This window comes from Hevea brasiliensis, chromosome 5 (genome assembly GCF_030052815.1).
Source record: "Hevea brasiliensis isolate MT/VB/25A 57/8 chromosome 5, ASM3005281v1, whole genome shotgun sequence".
Lineage (NCBI taxonomy): Eukaryota > Viridiplantae > Streptophyta > Magnoliopsida > Malpighiales > Euphorbiaceae > Hevea > Hevea brasiliensis.
The window spans coordinates 101,026,011-101,045,950 of NC_079497.1; the positions used below are offsets into that span (position 1 = coordinate 101,026,011).

The window sequence follows — 19,940 nt, forward strand, 5'->3', positions numbered from 1 at the left end:
AAAGATCCTTTAGAAAACTTGTTTCTAAAGTCTCTAGGAATTTCAAGAGCTTCAGAATGAAGGGTAATAAAACTATATTGAAATTCAGAGGTTTCCTCACGATAATCGCTATCCCCTCCTACAGTATTGCATGCAGGTATTTATAGGGAATGGGTATTCAAAATAGAGGGTTAGGATTCTAGCAGGAGAAGATGGAGGGCTCGGATTTAAAAGGACGTGATCTGACGTCTTAGAATTAAAGAGAATCAAGATTGAGGGTTTGGATTTGGTTCAAAATCTCTGTCCTTTCATTCTTTAATCCAACGATCAGGAATTCTGCCTTACAGAATGGAACCAAGGGCTGGGAGCAAAAGGTGCCAAATCAGTTATTCACTTTTGATCTGAAGGTCTCAAATCTGTCCTTACAAGTGTGATCAATGGTGTCAAATTGAGATGTATTAGGCTGCTTTAACAGTTTGAGATCCGATGGTGAGGAGTTAATCTTACAAATTTGAGGGTCATGATTGAAAGTGATTTTGATTCTCCAAGCCCTTTGATCTCTATAGGTCATTTCTCAGTTTAGTCGATCTCTTTTATGGTTGGTAGACCTGAGACCTCTTGTTCTGATCTTTCAATTTGACTCTTTCTGCATCTGATATCTTTTTTTCCCAATCTTAATTTCTGATCCCTTCCTCACCCCTTAAAGCAATTAATTCTTCGATTAGCGATAAACTGCTTTGAGTTCTACACATAATAAATGCCAAGGCCCTATATATACGTAGAGGAATTTCGTCCTTCACACACTCACATTCTCCCTTCTCTGGTGAATTTCTAATGTTTTACTTTTCTGCTCTTGACTTTTTCGGCAAGAATTCTCCTCATGAAAACCACCTTGATCTTTTTTAGAATGTTTTTCTTGCCCATTGCTTGAAAATGGATGATTTTGGCGATCAAAGACTTATGAGGGCAACCTCTGATGACGATGAGTGAACTGGACTATTTGACCAATCAGGGTCGAAATTGACTACCATGCCGATCTCGGACCTGTTTACCAGTATGATCTGCAGACCAATCTCTAACAAGGGGACCGTTTATTTCAATCTTGATATCGGTGACCACCTCTTGAAGTTCATTTGGCTCCTAACCATATCAGGGGTCTCGATCGTAGCTTAGTTCTGATCGATGACATTGATAAAGACACCGAGCTTCCCATAGTCTTTGCCATAGTTGATAAGAGCTACCCTCTTGATCTCCACGTATCTCTTGAACGGCATCCTGGAATCAAGAGTGGTCCGAACCATAGGAGCCAGATAGGTAGAATGTAGTGAAGGGAAATTTGTAATTATTAATCTTGAGAGCTCGCCCAAATGATGTAATCTGACCTTTTGGAAATGAAATGAAGTTTTAGTTATTCAAAATTGATTGTTTATTTTGTTTTATTATTGCATTATTTTCTCAATTTCTTATAACTGTGTCCCATCTGATCTCCCAAATCACGCTCATCGACTGATCTCTTTGATTCAAAACTACTTGCTATGGTTGATCCTTCGTAACTGACCTTTAACTATCCGATCTCCCTGCTATATTTCTGGAATTCTCTTTTGATGAGTTATTAAAACGGTCAGATTCCACTAATCGATGCGTCACTTAGAGCTTCGTGAGCATTTAATGCTTGGGCAGCTATAAATAGGAAGGATTATTGACCATTTGCCCACTTACGCCATTTTCAGATTCCCTGAGTAACTACGATTCTCTCTTTCATTTTCTAAAGTTTTCTAGCACTGATTTACACTCCGGTAAGAGCTTTAATCTTTTTTCTGATCAATTTTTATCTTTATCTTTGAAAATGAGTGGTACTGATGGTTAGAGAGTTGCGAGCCCTCCCTCTATTCACATTTCATGGACGTCAGATGAAGGTGATGTGGTCAGGCCAAGTGAGTGACCTGAACCTTCCACAGCTATTATCCCCATCCATGGTCAAGCAACTAGGTTAAAACAAGTGTCGACTTCAAGGAAAGAGAACTTATCTGTGGACGAGTTGCCATCGGTCTTATGGGAGGCTGATCTCCAGTCTATTAGCTAAGAGTACAACCTTCCAATTGACTCTTTTGAACTTATCAGATGCCATGTTGATCTTCGGGCTGATAATTTCTTTGACGAAATCAACCTGATCATAGTGTATGAAGAGCAATTAAATGCCAGGCTTTAATTTCCCCTAGATGAATTCTATAAAGACGTTCTGAAGTTCCACTATGTTTGTGTAGCCCAGGTGCATTCGAACTCCTGGCAAACCCTAGTGGCCTTCAGAGGTCTATGCCGGGCTAAAAAGCTTGAGCCCATGGTGAAGGTTTTTGCTCAATTACATAGGCTCGCTCGGCGAAGAGATGACGAATATTGGTTTTTCCAAGCCAAGCTGAACTGCGGGCTCTTTACCGATCTCCCCTCCTCGCTAAAGAACTGGAAAATTCGGTTTTTCATACTGAGGAGCAAGGATCCAAACGGTTTTGAAGGAATTCCACATAGCTGGCAGTATTTAGTTCCTAAAGTACCGAAGAAGATCACCCTAAATAAAGACAAGGATGCCATGGTGAAGGAGTTGAAAGATCAGGCGACCACTCATAAGTATTCATGTTTGGATGTGGTTATGGCCGAACTAAAATGGTGGATGATGCGGGTGATCACCCGTGAGGACTATAAGCTACAACTCTCTGACCTCGGCCCTGGGATCGGTATAATTTAGATCCTTAGTCTCTTTATATTAGTGAACTCACTAACTTGTTCTTTGCGCAGGTATGGCAGGAGGTGAGACTGCAAAGGAAAGCCATAAGCGAAAGAGGGAGCTCACCCGAAAAGTATAAGAGATGAAAGAAGCTGCTGCTGCTGTCCAGACGCCAAGACAGGACTTAGTAGAAGTACCAAGCTCTCCGTTCTGACCCTCAGAACAGCCAACCTCAAAGGTAGAGGTCATTCCTTCTCTGCCTTGATAGGCCGAACCTCCACCTCTTCCGATCTCTTCAAGTGCAGAAGGGGGGTTTTCCGGACCAACCGTTAAGATGCTCTCCTAAGAAGTTCAGGTTCTCCTTCAATCTCTGGAAAGGAATCGCTCAGTTCAGAGAAATCATGATCTGGCTAAGGTCCTGGGCACTACCATTTGTTTTCAAGAAGATTGGAATAGGATGGCCCAGGATAGCATTGACGATCTCCTGACTCAGACGATGAGCTTGGGTTTGGAGGCTATTGCAAACCAGCATATGATCAGAGAAAAGGCTCATCTCTTAAGAGAAGAGATTGTAAAAGTGGTTCAGGACACAATAGCCGCTAAAGTCCAACTCTCAACCGCTAGTGATCATATTGCTAAGTTAGAAGATCGGGCGAAGTCTTATGAAGAAAGGATAACCAAATTGGAGGGGGAACTTAAAGATGCTTGGGCCTGCCGATCTGCTGATCTCGCTCAATTTACTGAAGAGCTCAAAGCAAAGGAGGAAGAGGCCCTGGCTAGAGAGGCTAGTGCCTATGTGAATGCCCATAGTGATCTTTTGGCCGAACTCGTGAAACGCTATCCTGAAGAGGACTTCTCTTGGATGGAGGAGCTCATCCCAAGAGCTGAAGATGAGAGCGAGGAAGAGCCTGAGAGAGAGGAGAGAGAATGTCGAGATCGAAAATATAACTGAAGGGCAGGTTAAGGAAGACCCTCCTATCGAATAACTTTTGTATAATTTTTCTTTGGAATGAATTTTAATTTCTTTAGTGATTGGTTCTTGATGAGATCAGAAAAATACCAAATTAAGAATGAATGAGCATTAACTCAATTCCCAATTAATTGGATAAGTCCAAACAAAAAGTTTAAGATCGGTTATCGAGCATGATCGCTTAAAGAGCTCAGTAAACATTAAGCGCAAAGATGAGATTAGAAAACGTTTCAAAATAAATGATTTGAAACCAGGTCTCGGTTCAATTTTGCTAGGTTCAGGATCATTTACAGATCGAATAAGATATTAATTTGAATAATGCGAGTGAGACCTGATCCTGAAACTACCTGGAATTACCTGAAGTTTGGGGTTAGGGAATAGAAAAACACAATGAAAATTTCGGTGGTTTAATAACAGGTCGAATAAACATAGGGATCGGAAAATACTTAATTTGTTCATGAGATTGGATAGACTCTGGATTTGCTATTCATCTGAAAATAAGTTATTGTGGATTCAGGGAAAATGACTTGAGGTCAAGTAAATGGTAAAGATTGGGTAAAACGCCTATGAGGAGGATCGGCTGAAATGCAAATCGTGACTAGAGATCAGCCTAAAATGTGGTGCCTACAGCTGCCCCTCTTTACATGTTTTCTGGTAGGGAGAATAAAAATCTCTCGTATAGAATTCATGTCAAGATATAGAACCATATTTTGGGCGGCTGAAATGCTGAAAATTAATATCAACTTGCATCTTGAATTCAAAGGCTGATAACTGGAAATTTAAAATCAACTTGGATCTTGAATCCAAAGGTTGATGATATGAATTAAAATCAACTTGGATCTTGAATCTAGAGGTTGATTGTAACACCCCTATTTTCATATCCTGGTAAGTTATACTGTTCTGGTGACCGGTGTCGATCCTAACAATTAAGAGAATTAGAACCACATCTAAGAGACCTTGATAAGTCTTGAACACAAATAATTAGTAATTGTCAAATAGTTAAGTATAAATAAGAAAAACAAAAAACAAGAAGTTAAATGAGCCGGGAGTTACAGGGATGGGTGACCTTCTCAGGAAGGACTGCGAGGTCGATTTAAACTCAAATTTCGAACCGTAAAATATGACGCCGCGGTCCTTAGGACTATTGCGAACACAGTGAAAAAGAGAAAATCATGAAAAAGAATTGTTAAACCAGTCAAATAATTAGGTCAGGGATCCAAAAGAAATATTGAATTATTTACAAACCGAGTCGAATCTGCGAGGGGCAATTTGGTCAATTGACCCCTGGAGCTGACTCCTGACCTAACTGTCCAATAAAATCGAAAAAAAGTAAATTTCGGGATTAAGAATTAAATTAAAGAACTATGGAAAAAGAAAAGAAAAAGAAAAGAAAAGAAAATTTGAATTATGACATCATCATGGTGGATGACACATGCATGACCCAATAAATGATAATTTTTAATTTAAGAAACTTTGAGATAATTTTGACTTAAAAGACAATTAAAAAAAATGAAATGATGAAAATTTCAAAATATAATTGAATTATGACCTCATGCATGGCATAATTAAACTTTTAAAAATTAATTAATTAATTATGGGATAATTATCTTATTATAAGAAGATAAAAATTAAAAGGAAAAAGCATTTTTCCTTCTTCCCAACAACTTTAGCCGGCTCCCATTTTCTCCTCTCTCTTTCTCTTTTCAATTTCCTCCATTAATGGTCATTTAAGCTTCTTAAACCCTATTATTTCTTCATAAATTTCATACTCACCAAAGTAAGGTCTTGCTCTTTAGCTTTGATAGAGAGATTGGAAACAAGAAAAATAAAAAAAAAGAAGAGAAGATTTAGAGTTACAAATTCTGCTCAACAAGTAAGTTCATCTTTTCAACTTAATTTGAGTAAAATGCCTAGAAATAAGCTTGAATAAGTTGATTGGTAATGTTTATATACTTTGATTTAGTGAGATGTAACAATTAGTGAATTAGGGTTTTTGACCTAGGATTTTGGAAGACAAAAATTGGAGAATTGGTCAAATGGTGTGTTTGACCTTGTTTGAGCTGAAAAATGGTCATATGTGACCAATTGTGGTATGTTGGAAGTGTTAGAATTAGGTTTAGATTCGGATTAGATATGGCTATTATGCAGGCAGCATGACCGAGGTCCCTTTCAGGGACCAAAACTGAAAATTTACCAACCCAATTAGTGTGAGGCCAATTGAGAATGAAACTAGACACAAAATGACACAATTTTCATTTAGGAATTATGCTCAAAAAGTGACCAAAACCTAGTGAACAAATTGACCAAATCCGGACTTAGGCAATATGACCTGTACAAAAATGACCAAATAAATAGTATTTGTTCATTTGGACATAACTTGGGCTAGGCAGGTCTAAATGACCTGAAATTTTACCAGTGGAAAGCTGAGATGTAGACCTAAAACTTTAATGAAGAACATAAACCCAAATTATTCCCTTAACCAAGTCATTTAGCCACCCAAAGTTGGTGACTTAAAACTGCCAGAACCAGTTTTGGTGCCCAGGAATCTGGGTTAGGCCAATCCGGAAACCATGATTCAAATGGCTATAACTTGAGCTACAAAACTCCAAATGGAGTTATTCAAAAAGGAGAATAAATTTAAGACAATAAGGAACAATTTCTATGAAGAAAACTTAGCCCAATTCTAACAGCAAAATGACCAATGGAACAGAGTAACATAAGACACCAAAACTGAAAATTTACAATTTTCCCTAAAAGACCTAAGTTTTGAGAAAACAACCAAAACCAACAAAATTGGTGATCAAAATGTGGTATGTGAGTATAGTTGGAGTTTCCATACCTTTTAAGTATAAGAAAGTCAATATTTTGACTTGAATAGTATCATGAATAGTAACCTCAACATGAAAATTTACAAGAATGTAAGTTTAAACATATTGGAATTAGTTATTGGAATTGTTATGAAGTAAAGATACTGAGACACTATAAATTTTGTGTTTCAGCTAAAAAAAGACCCGGAAGGTCTAAGAGACTGAGTCAAGGCCTAGAGGTGACTCACGTCAGGTTTGTGCACAATAAACCTTAATTTATCGTTTTCTCATAGAAAATTTGTTTAGTTATGCATTGTGAAATTATTGTGTTAATTATGGGTTTTGAGAACTACTGTGTTGCCACTTTATGGATGGAAATTTAACTTTGGAAATTTATTGTATTTTGCATAAAATATTTGAATAACTTGATTTAAATTATTTTTGATTCACACTTGGGATGACAATATCACTATGTTCCTTCTCCACTTGTGGGGTGAGTTTGATATTTGATTATATTCCTCCCTCTCTGGCTTGCCAGTCTGAGGTGAGTTTGGATGAGTACTCATTAGCTAGCTAGCCACCTCCCTCATTGATTTCGATTAGTGGGGTGAGTTTGCCTTATCGTGATGTACACACGGCATGTTCGGAAATTTTGTGTCATGGCCTAAGTTGTGTTATTTATTGGCAACACTATGTTTATTAAATTGTTTAATCAAAGTTGTGTTATATTAAGCTTTGAAAATTATGATTTGTTATAAATGTGATTTGAAAAATTTTGAAATGCGATTATGAGATTTTTGAATTATGAATTGTTCATGACTGTTTTATATTATGCATTTTACGTTTTATTGTGCACCACTGAGTAAACTTTACTCAGCGATAGCTTTAAAATGCTGTCGCTGATAGAGAAAAGAACATAGCAGCAGAGTGAACTGCTACAGCCAGAGAGGAGCACAGTTGAAGAATTTTTGTACGGGTATTTGTTAATACCTCTGTAATTGTTTTGATGTAAATGGTTTAGTGTCATATGTATTAAGGTAGATTGAGCAGTTGTACAATCAATGTATAATAATATTATTTTTGAGATTTTGCATCTGTAAATTAACTTATGAATGTAAATTAAGTATTTAAAATGCAATGTGTAGGAGTTTATAAAATATTTTGAGATATCAATTCTTGATTTGAAATTTGGATTTTGAATTGAAGTATTGCTATTGCTGTTGATTTGAAGCTTGGTGGTTGCAAATGGGGTTGAAATTAATTATTTGGAAGTATTTTTCACAGGTTTTGAAAAACTGTTTTTCCCAAATATAGACAGCACTCTGCCGAAATTTTTGTAAAAATTGCGGAGATTTTAAATATCTAAAAATTTGATTTATGTTTGGACTTTAAATAAAGGTTTTTAATATCTGAAAAAAAAATTTATGCACCAATTTAAAAATGAACAACAATTGTTTTAAAATCCCTTGTAGTATATTTAATGGGTTACCGGTAGGCGAAGTACGGTAATTCATTAGATGTACTACGGGATCATGTTACATATTACGGAAGGGTAGGGTGTGACATTGATGGCAGGAAATTTAAAATCTAAAAATTAAAATCAACTTGGATCTTGAATCCAGAGGTTGATAACTGGAAATTTAAAATCAACTTGGATCTTGAATCCAGAGGTTGATGGCAAGAAATTTAAAATCTGAAAATTAAAATCAACTTGGATCTTAAATCCAGAGGTTGATAACTGGAAATTTAAAATCAACTTGGATCTTAAATCCAGAGGTTGATGACATGAATTTAAAATGCTGGAAATTAAAAATAACTTGGATATTGAATCCAGAGCTTGGTAACTGGAAATTTAACATCAATTTGGATCTTAAATCCAGAGGTTGATGACATAAATTAAAATCAACTTGGATCTTGAATCCAGAGGTTGATGGTAGGAAATTTAAAATCTGAAAATTAAAATCAACTCGGATCTTGAATCCAGAGATTGATGACATGAATTTAAAATCCTAGAAATTAAAAACAACTTAGATCTTGAATCCAAAGGTTGATAACAGGAATTAAAAGCTGAAAATTAAAATCAACTTGGATCTTGAATCCAGACGTTGATAACAGAAAATTAAAGTATTGAAAATTAAAATCAACTTGGATCTTGAATCCAGAGGTTGATAACAGGAATTAAATGTTAAAAATTAAAATCAACTTGGATATTGAATCCAGAGGTTGATAACAGGAATTAAATATTGAAAATTAAAATCAACTTGGATCTTGAATCCAGAGGTTGACGACAAGAATTAAAGTGCTGAAAATTAAAATCAATTTGGATCTTGAATCTAGATGTAGATGATAGGAAATTAAAGTGCTGAAAATTAAAATCAACTTGGATCTTGAAACCAGAGGTTGGAAACAGGAAATTGAAGTGCTGAAAATTAAAATTAACTTGAATCTTGAATCCAGAGGTTGATAACAGGAAATTAAAGTGTTGAAAATTAAAATCAACTTGGATCTTGAATCCAGAGGTTGATGGCAGGAAATTAAAATTAACTTGGATATTAAATCCAGAGGTTAATGACATGAATTTAAAATGCTGAAAATTAAAATCAACTTGGATCTTGAATCCATAGGTTGATAACTGGAAATTAAAATCAACTTGGATCTCGAATCCAGAGGTTGATAACAGAAATTAAATGCTGAGAATTAAAATCAACTTGGGTCTTGAACTCAGAGGTTGATAGCAGGAAATCAAAATCAACTTGAAGCTGACTTAACCAATTGTTGTAGATAAGTTTTATGTATGTACCTTTAATGCTCACAAAGAAAATCTGATGCAAGGTGTTTATCTAAGCAAAGTTTACTTAACAAGGTCTCAAAGATAAATGATTAATGAAAAATGTCAAAACGAGTCTCAAGGCTTGGCCCATGATTTTCTCCTAGCGCCCTTTTAGCTCCCTCCTTATTTCTTCACCGTTTCTGGCTAGAAGTGCCCTTTTGGGTTTTCACTCCTAGTGCGTCCTTCCTGATTTTCACCCTTCTCTCATTTTGCAGAAAGCGCCCTTGCGGGTTTTAACCTCCTTTCTCACATTTTACTAGGAGCGCCCTTTTGGGTTTTCACTCTTAGATGCACCAGTTGCCTGATAATTGTTTACCCTCCTGCAAATCTCAAAATAAAGTATATGAAGTTACATGTGTTTAAATTCTCATCCTATAAGAAAGCTTTCAACAAATTAATAGTGAATAAACCAAGGTAGACAAGATATGCACAAATTTATTCATGGCGTAAGAAGATAATCATACTATGATTTTATGATCAAAAGAATAAAGATACAATTTTTAGAGAAAAGGGTACAAGGATAAATCTCACAAACAATCTCAGTTAACTTTGAAGTCCCTCAATCGCCAGCATTCCAAGTGACCTTCTGAAAAGCGTTTTGTGTAACTTATTGTCCCTTGATCTTAAGACCCTCCTTATTTCTCCACCATCTCTGACTAAGAGCGCCCTTTTCGGGTTTTCACTCCTAGGTTTTTTTTTTTAGCTCTCTTTTCTGGGGCACCCTTCCGGGTTTTCACCCTTCGCTCATTTTGCAGAAGACGCCCTCTCGGGTTTTCACCTTCTTTCCCCCATTTTGCTAGGAGCGCCCTTTCGGGTTTTCACCTCCACCTTTTTTTTTATACGTATAATACCTTTTATAGCATCTACATTCACCAGCCTTAGCAATGCTTCCCCATCCATGTGAGTCAAGATTAGTGCATCGTCAGAAAATGCCTTTTTGACCACATAAGGCCCTTCAAAAGTTGGTGACCACTTGCCCCAGGAATTGCTTTGATTTGGGAGGATCTTTTTTAAAACTAGATCTCCTTATTGGAATTCGCGCGGGAGTACGTTCTTATCTAATGCTCTAGCCATTCTTCTTTGGTACAACTGCCCGTGGCATACTGCTGTTAGTATTTTCTTATCCATCAAATTCAGTTGATCTAACCTTGATTGAACCCATTCTGTCTCATCTAATTCTGCCTCTTTTAAAATCCTTAAGGAAGGAATTTCCACCTCTATTGGCAAAATAGCTTCCATCTCATAGACCAGCGAATATGGAGTTGCCCCAGTCGACGTCCTTACCGTAGTCCAATAGGCATGAAGGGCAAAGGGAAGCATATCATGCCAATCTTTATAAGTGATAGTCATTTTCCTTATTATTCGATTGAGATTTTTATTAGCAACTTCTACAACTCCATTCATTTGGGGTCGATATGGTGATGAATTGAGATACCGTATCTTATACTAATCACACAACTTTTGAATCTTCGGACCATTTAAATTCTTGGCATTGTCAGTGACAATCTCACCAAGAAGACCATACCAGCAGATAATATTATTCTTAAGGAACTTCAAAAATGTTTTTTGAGTGATGTGAGCATATGAGGTAGCTTTAACCCATTTAGTAAAGTAATCGATGGCCACCAAAATGAACCTGTGTCCATTGGATGCTTTTTGATTAATTGGACCAATTACGTCAATACCCCACATTGCAAAAGGCCATGGTGAGATAAGATTGTAGAGCTGATGAGGTGAGACATTTATCTGATCAGCATAAATTTGGCATTTATGACATTTTCGAAAGTACTCAATGCAATCTTTTTCCAATGTGGTCCAGAAGTAACCCTGCCTTAAGATTTACTTTGCCATCATATACCCATTGTTGTGAGTAGTGCAGTTCCCTTCATGGGTTTCAAATAGAATTCTTCTTGCTTTTTTTGCATTCACACATCTCAATAACTCACCATTGGAGCTTCTCTTGTACAAGATTTCCCCACTAGGGAAGTATCCCATCGCTAACCTTCTGATCATTCTTTTTTCATTTCTTCTTGCCCCAGGAGGATATTCCCTATTTTTGATGTACACCTGGATATCATGATACTAGGGTTTGCTGTCTGTTTCTTCTTCAATCATAAAGTAGTATGCTGGCTCACTCCTTGCTTTAATTTGTAATAACTGCGTTATCTGCCCTTCCTCCATCTGGGTCATCACGGCTAAAGTAGCTAAGGCGTCGGTAAATTAGTTCTTGTCACGGCTCAGGTGAGTGGAAGAAATCTCTTCAAATTCCTTGATCAGTTCAAGGAGATATTTCTGATACAGGATCAGTTTCGGGTCTTTAGCTTGCCATTCCCCTTTGACTTGGTAAATGATCAGAACTGAATCCCCATACACCTCTAATTTCCTTATCTTCATTTCAATGGCAGCCTGTAAGCCACTCACGCAGGCTTCATACTCTGCTACGTTACTAGTACAGTAAAATCTTAGCTTAACAGCTATTGGGAAATGTTTCCCATCTGGGGCTACCAGCACTGCTCTAATCCCATTACCGGATAAATTGACTGCTCCGTCAAAATACATTTCCCACACATCATCTGGTCCCTCAGCATCATCGCCTACTACATTAATATACTCATCTAGGAATTTGAAATCTAGAGCCTCGTAATCATTGATTGGGTTTTCAGCCAGGAGATCAGCTATCACACTTCCTTTTATTACCTTTCTTGTCATATAGACTATGTCATATTGAAAAAGTATGACCTGCCATTTTGATATTCTTCCAGGTATGAATAGACTTTCAAATATGTACTTGATTAGATCCATTCTGAAGATGAACCACGTTTTATGATTCAACATGTAATGTTTGAGTCGATTCGTTATCCATGCCAATGCACAATAGGTTTTTCCAAGAATGAGTATCTTGACTCGCATTCATTGAATTTCTTGCTTAAATAGTAAATGGCTCTTTCTTTCCTCCCAGTGTCATCATGTTATCCCAGAACACAACCCATCGAGCTTTGCTGAACTGCCATGTACAAGATTAACGGCCTACCCATTATCGGAGGAACCACTACTGGCAGATTTGACAAGTACTGCTTAATCATTTCAAAAGCTTCTTGACAAGCTTGATCCCACTTAGCGGTATTCTTCTTGAGTAACTTGAAAATGGGTTCAGCCTTGGCGATGAGATTAGAGATGAATCTTGAAATGTAGTTCAATTTTCCTAGGAAACTACGCACATCCCTTTTCGTCTTTGGGGATGGCATTTCTTGAATGGCTCAAACTTTGTCTGGATCCACTTCTATTCCTTTCTCACTCACTCTAAATCCCAACAACTTTCCTGATCTTGCCCTAAACACACATTTAGCCGGGTTCAGCTTCAGTTGATACTTTTTGAGCCTTTCGAACACTTTTCTTAATACTAGTACGTGGCATTTAGTCCCTCTGGATTTAATGATCATGTCATCCACATAAACTTCCACTTCTTTGTGTATCATGTCATGGAATAATGTGACCATGGCACGTTGGTAGGTAGCCCCAGCGTTCTTTAGCCCAAAGGGCATCACCCGATAGCAAGAGACTCCCCACTGGGTGATAAAGGTAGTCTTTTTTTTTATCATCATTGTCCATCAAAATCTGATTATGCCCTGAGGCTCTATCAATACATGAACTTCTCCCCAATCCTGCAGCATTGTCCACTAGCACATCTATATGTGGGAGAGGAAAATCATTTTCAAACTTGCCTTATTAAGGTCCCTATAGTCAACACATACCCTTACCCTACCATCATTTTTCATTACGGGGACGACATTAGCTACCCATTCAAGGTATTTTACCACTTCTAGGAATTCGGCATCGTATTGCTTTTTAACTTCATCCCTAACCTTGAGCAGTGTGTTAGGGTTCATTCTCCTCAAATTTTGTTTAACTGGGACTGTCCCAGGAATTAAGGGAATTTTATGTGTGACTATTTAGAGATCCAGTCCCAGCATATTATCGTAACCCCAAGCGAATACATCGATGAATTCCTTTAGCAATTGAATCATGTCTTCTAATTCTTCGTTATTCACTATTTTAAGTTCCTTCTTATTTTCCTCTGTCCCCAAATTTAAGGTACTTGTTTCATCTCCACAGGGTACCAGATTGGGTTCATTCGCTTCCCCCTGTTCTTTCATAGACTCTTCTTCGGAATCACTTGTGTCAATGGCGATTATGGGACTCTCAAACTTAACACAAGGAATTTCAGAGTTGATTGGATTATTATGGCTGGGTTGGTCAATGGTCTTGAAGAAATGAAAATGGAGAATATTAAAGAATAGATTTTAACAATGAACTTTTAAAAGAAAATATCGGACACAGAGCTTGGGAAAGTGCGCTATTAATTTTTTAATCGTTTAATCATAAGAAAAGGTCCATTTACAGAATTACACTTGACACCATGGACAAAGTAATCAAGTGTTGGTAACAAAATATACTTTACTTGAAATAAAGCATAGAGATATCATCGGCTTCCTAATTGTCAAGCTCTTGCCCCTCAGCAGTTAGTGAGATCAGCACTTCGGACATGGGATCTAGGTGTAGGACATTGATAGATAGCCCTGAGGGAGATTCTCCATCCTCTTCTTCTATGTTTTCAATGATTGGCCTAGTAAAAACATCTACGATTTTCGAAACGTTTTTCCTCATTTCGAGTGATTTGTCAAGTCTCTGATCCCTGAGCATGTTCCTCATCCAGAACCTTCCGTCAGTCAAGGCATCTTCATCATATCCCAACTCAGATTGACCATTTCTCCGAGTAGCTGACACAGGTTCAACAATTCGTTACAAGGTAGCACCTAATCCCTTGCCCTCTTCATAGCCATTTTTCAGCATCACTTTTGCAACCATGACCGCAGCTCCCCCATCTCCTAGGGCAGTTCCTTGCAATTCCATTGTTTGGAATGAACTCTCTAAGGATCATTCAGTTGCTTCCACATAAGGAATTGACTGGGGCTTAGTGACTAGCATAGCTTCTTCTCCTCTCACCATGATAATTTTGCCATTCATGACATATTTAATGCTCTAGTGCAGGGTTAAGGGCACCGCATTTGCTGAATGGATCTAGGGCCTTCCTAACAGTATAGTGTATGCTGGTTCAATATCCATTGCCTGGAATGTAACATCGAAAGTACATGCCCCAATTTGAAGTGGCCAGTCAATGTCTCCTAGTACATCTCTCTTCGTGCCATCAAATGCCCTCACAATCATAGCACTTTGACGTAACCCAGATGGGTCTACTGGGAGTCTTGCCAGGGTTGCATTAGGTAAGACATTGAGCACCGAACCATTGTCAATCAAGACTTCAGCTACCATACATCCTTTACACTTAACTGTCACATGCAGAGCTTTGGTATGCTTCAAGCCAGCCGGGTCTATTTTGTCTTCTGAGAAAGTGATGAAATTGGATGCCTGAATTTGTCCAACTATCTTCTCAAATTGCCTCGGTGTAATAACGGGTGTGACACCCCTTACCTGTCTACAGTGTAGCCAAGCAAGATATGCCACACAGTGTGCCGGAGCACCAAATCATATTTTCATTACAATTTACCCTTTTTAATTCATTTATTTATAATTTTGATTAATCTGAATTTTTCGCAAATTTTATAGAAAATTCAGCAGAGTGCCAACTGTAAATTGGAAAAATAGTTCTTCTGAATCTGTTAAAAACACTTCCAATATAATCATAATTTCAATCTCAGTCAACTACCAACATCTTTCCACAATTTCTTAGATGACATCAATAGTTCAAAAATTCAATTCATTCATATCATATTCAACTCCATAAGAAAAACTCAAATTATTACTGAACCTGATTCATAAATAATTACATCAAAAGCATAATTACATGCATTTAAGATATACATAACAAAAGTTTACAAATACAAAAGACCAAAAATAGCCTAATGTCCCACCAATGCACTGCAAATGTGAGGTGACTCTGGACTCTGTGTGCAGATCTGAAAGCTCACCCAGTATGAGGTCTGCTGGACTCCCCAGCTATGTCTCTAGTACTTGCGCGTGGCATAAGCAACGCACTAAGCAATTCTGCTTAGTGGTGACAATATAAAATAAAATAACTAAAATAACATAAATATGCAGAATGTATGGTTACATTTTAGGTAGACTTAATTTCTGGTATTTATTGCAGTATGATTCGATTAAAATTTTGTAAGATTCATTATCATTGCCCGAGTAACCCCTACTAGTCGACTGAACTGGATAAACGGGTAAACTGGCACTGGATACTAAGTACCTCGGACCATCACACCATCGGTCACATTGTGTCTCCCGGTGTGCAACAGAATAGCTAATAAGCCGTAATAATCATCAGGGATAAAATTCAAGTATAATAACTCAATTAACATAGCCAAAGGCTATTTTATCACAGAATGGCACGTGAGGCCATAAAACACAGAATGGCATGAAGCCATATGTAGTACTGCTAATAGAACCCTATTGGCATGCCAACCTATCCAAACCAATCTTGTTAGGTGTACTAGGGCATGTTACACTCTTAAATTGTACAATTCTGGAAATTTAAGTTTAGGTGTTACTATTCATTCCATTAGTCAACAAAAATGTTGACTTTTTCATAGACAATAGGTACATTGGTTTTAATACTCCCAATATACCACATTTTGCATTCTAAAATTGTTGGTATTGGTTGCCAATACCATTTCTAAGCTTAATGTTAATTGTTCAAAATTTTCAGATTTCAAGCTTTGTGTTTACTGTTCCATTAGTCATTTTTGCAGTGGGAATTTGGCAAAGTTGTCAACATGAAAGTTGTTTCTTATTGTGTCTATTTACATTTCTTTTTTTGAATCACTCCATTTGGAGTCTTGTAGCTCAAGTCATGGCCTAAATACCATGATTGGTCGGATTGCCAACTTCCCAAATTTTCTGGACTGACCAAATCTATAGTGTTTTGTACAGTGACTACAGGTCACCTTTTGAACATATTATTGTCAAAATTTGGGTTAGGTTTCTTCATGAAAGTTGTAGATATATGTCTTAGATAGTTTTTGGTAAAATTTCAGGTCAATTGGACCTTTCTACACTGAGTTATGACCAAATGAATAAACACTGTTCATTTGGTCATTTTGCCAGGCAGCATGCAGGTCACCTGGATTAGGGCAATCTTTAGGTCAACTTAGTTTGGTTTTCTGGGCATGGTTTCTTCACCAAAGTTGTGCCATTATGTGTCTAGTTTCATGTCCAATTGGCCTTGCTCCAATTGAACCTCCACAACTCTAGTTATTGCTGCCCAAACCTGCTGGACTCATGCCCAGTCCTGCAGGTCACCAAGGGCAGCCACACTAACTTCAATTCCCACTAAACAAACCACTTCATTTCTTATTCACACACAGCCCAATGGTCAGTAATTGACCATTAAAACTCTCTTTCACCAAATACATGAACAAAGTCTCAATTTGGGTCTAAACCCTAGCTCCACCATTCTAGATTGTTGCATTACTTGCACTTCACCTTCCTAATCAATATATTAGTGTTAAGGGTAGTCACAATATCATTTTAATTCTAAGAAATCTTCAAAACTCAAACAAGTTCAAGGCTGCCAAAAATTTAGGATGGGCATACACATGATGTTTAACAAGTTTCTTTATAAATTTACACTTAATTATACTCTTTCAACAAGAATTGAAAGAGAAAAGGCAAGTTAAGTCACTAACCTCTAATGGAGTGAATTTCAACCTAGTAAGAGTTCTTCTTTTACACTTCTTTTTGCTCCCAAAAGATTCACCAAGATGAAAGAGCAAGTTTTTGTGTTGGGAACTTAGGCTTTAATGGGTGAAAAACCAAAGAAATCAAGCTTTGGTAAGCTTGATAATGGTGGAGAATGGGAGAGAGGGTTTCAGCTTGGAGAAGAAAGAAGGAGCTTTTGATTTTTTTTTTCTTTCCTTTTTTTGCCCATTAAGTCTTTTTAAATAAATTTGTGCCATGTGTCAACATTTGATTAGGTGGGAGGATTATAATGACATCATTATGATGTCATAAGTCCAATTTCTCTCATTTTCCATCCTTTTCTTGCCTATTTAATTCCAATTAAATTTTTAACAATATTTATTCACATTTTATGTCATATAAATTATTTATTTAACTGAACAAGTTGGCCAAAAATCATGTCTGAAGATAAAATGATCAAAATGCCCTCCGTTTGGCTTAACGAGTTAAAATTGTCTGTATCGATTGAAAAATTTTTTTAAGCATTTTCTTGGCATTCTAATGCCTTAGAAACCTCAATGACCCTTCTCTGGAGTCCCAAAAATTATTTTATGAATTTTCCCCTGGGTTTAGGGTTGTTAACGGCCTTCACCGTCACTTCTCCTTCGGGTTACTCATCACTGGGGTTTCGGCTCGTTTAACCTTAGTGCATTTCATTCCTAAAAATTTTCCTTGATTTTTATGAGCATTATTTGGTTTCTTTATAACTCCCCACTCTATTCTAATTATAATTTCAAACATTCTAGCAGCCCAGACCGATATTAGTCACCGGAATAGTAGACTGTACGGACTAGCTAAAGTGAGGATGTTACAATGGGGGTTACAAAGGCTTAGTCCAGAACCCTCTGTAAGGCATGGCGATGCACTTCCGAGCTCAATATTAATGACAGCAAGGAGATTCGAGCAGGTGTCTTCTTTAATTATTCAATCACGTTAAACTCACTCTACTTCATGATTTGCAACAACAGTTCATCTTCCTTTTTCTTTTCACTGGATTTTCCTTTCTCCATTACTTTCCCCACTTTTTCTCCATTCACGGGCGATTCTCTTGCCTCTGCTTTCCTTTTATTTTTCTTTTCATCAGTTCCATAACACTTCCCACTTCTAGTAATAAATTCTACTTCTTGATCTGGTATGGGTGAGTCATAGGGGGTGAAACATGGTTTATGGGTAGTGATGGGTTGAGTGTAGGTATGGTCGAGGGTAGGAGTAGAAGTGTTGCTAGATGCACTCTGTGTAAAAACTTGGAAATTATAATTCCAAGGTACAGTAACTGGCAGCTGTGGTGGGGTTCATATGATTATCAAGGGTGGTGCTGGCAGTGTTGGTGTGGTAGGTGCAGAAAAAACCATCTTTGGAGTGGATATTGAGATGTCTTCACCATATCTAGTTGTGTTTACTTCCTTTTCTTCTTTTGACTTCAATTGGCACCTCAAGATTCTAAGCGATACCATTCTCCAGATTTCCTCCTTGAATTCATCGCAGTTCTGTAGCTCATGATTGGCTACTCCATTATGATAGGGACATCCTGAGCCTGGCTGATCATTTTCAAAGTCGAATCCTCGTGGGTGCATTTACCCTTCCTATACTACCATTGTGAGAACTTCATCAAAGTATGGGATCAACTGATTTACTTCCATAATCAAGTTCTCATCTAGGAACTCTGCCATATTCACACCGTTCCCTTTTCCCGTATCATGATGGGGTAGGGGGTTTGAAGTGACATTAGGAGCAGAGCTATTCCCTTTAATCTTCAGCCACCCATTCCTAATCAGGGATTGTACCCTTCCTCGAAGTGCTCCATGGTTATCTGTTGAATGTCCCACAGCCCCGCCATGATATTCACATCTAGCGCTGGCATCGTACCACCTGGGAGATGGCAGCTGGACAGGGTCTAGTGGGATGGGCACTATCTAATTGATACCCCCTAAGTAACAGTAGATTTCACTGAGTGGGAGAGGTAATGGCAGGTCAGGATTCCTTGATGGTCTTGGACTGGGTTGAGGAGTAGGTGGCCTGAATGGAGCAGGTTGGTCAGGGGGTCTAGGATTATAAGCAGCTTGGGGAGGATATTGTAGGTGATGAAAATTTGGGAATAGAGGAGGAATGTTTGCTATTATTGGGCTTTGGGCCGGAGGTATGGGCAAAAATTGTTTTGTGGTTGTGAGTGAGTTTGCTTAGAAATGGAGTGCACATCCCCTTCCTTCCTTTTTCCAAAATTAGTAGTTTTTTTCGCAAAACTTTCCCCTGCTACTTCCTGTAACCTCCCCAACCTGAGATTTAGTTTAATCCTTCCCCCCATCTGGATAATATCAGAGAAGCTATTGGAGGTGTTTCCAATCATCAAGTTCAAATAAGGGGCCTTCAGGGTCTCAATGAACAAAGAGCAAAGTTCATTGTCTGTCACAGGAGGATAAACCTCAGCGACCTTTTCTCTCCATCTCTAAGCATACTCCTTAAAGCTCTCCCTTTCTTTCTGCACCAGGTTTTGGAGGTCTCTCCTTGTGGGGGCGACATCACAATTGAATTTATATTGCTTGAGGAAAGCATCTGCCAAATCCTTCCAGGAGCGTAATTTACTCCTATCCAATTATATGCACCAACGCAAGGCTGCTCCTGAGAGGCTTTCATGAAAAAGTGTATTAAGAGTCTGTTATTTTCTATAAGAGCGGACATTTTGGCTATATAGGTGGCCAAGTGGATACGAGGGTCAGAGTTTCCACTGTACTTGTTGAATTTTGGGACTTTGAATTTTGGTGGTACCACTACATCTGGTACTAATCTCAGTGAAGACACATCAACTGAGCCATACGTATTCAGCCCTTCAATAGCTCTTAGTCTTTCCTCTAGAGCAGACAATTATTCTCTTTCTCT

At 37.8% G+C, this 19,940-nt stretch overlaps 1 protein-coding gene across 1 annotated transcript; it reads right to left on the minus strand.

Moving 5' to 3' along the window:
• Positions 1 to 10,751: 10,751 nt before the first annotated feature.
• On the minus strand, positions 10,752 to 12,014 carry LOC131180132 (uncharacterized). The gene is made up of 2 exons (XM_058147750.1): positions 11,727 to 12,014; positions 10,752 to 11,051 (listed from the first exon to the last, which is right to left on the minus strand). The coding sequence occupies exons 1-2, from the start codon at positions 12,012 to 12,014 to the stop codon at positions 10,752 to 10,754; spliced, it is 588 nt and encodes a 195-aa protein (XP_058003733.1).
• Between the last annotated feature and the right edge of the window lie 7,926 nt (positions 12,015 to 19,940).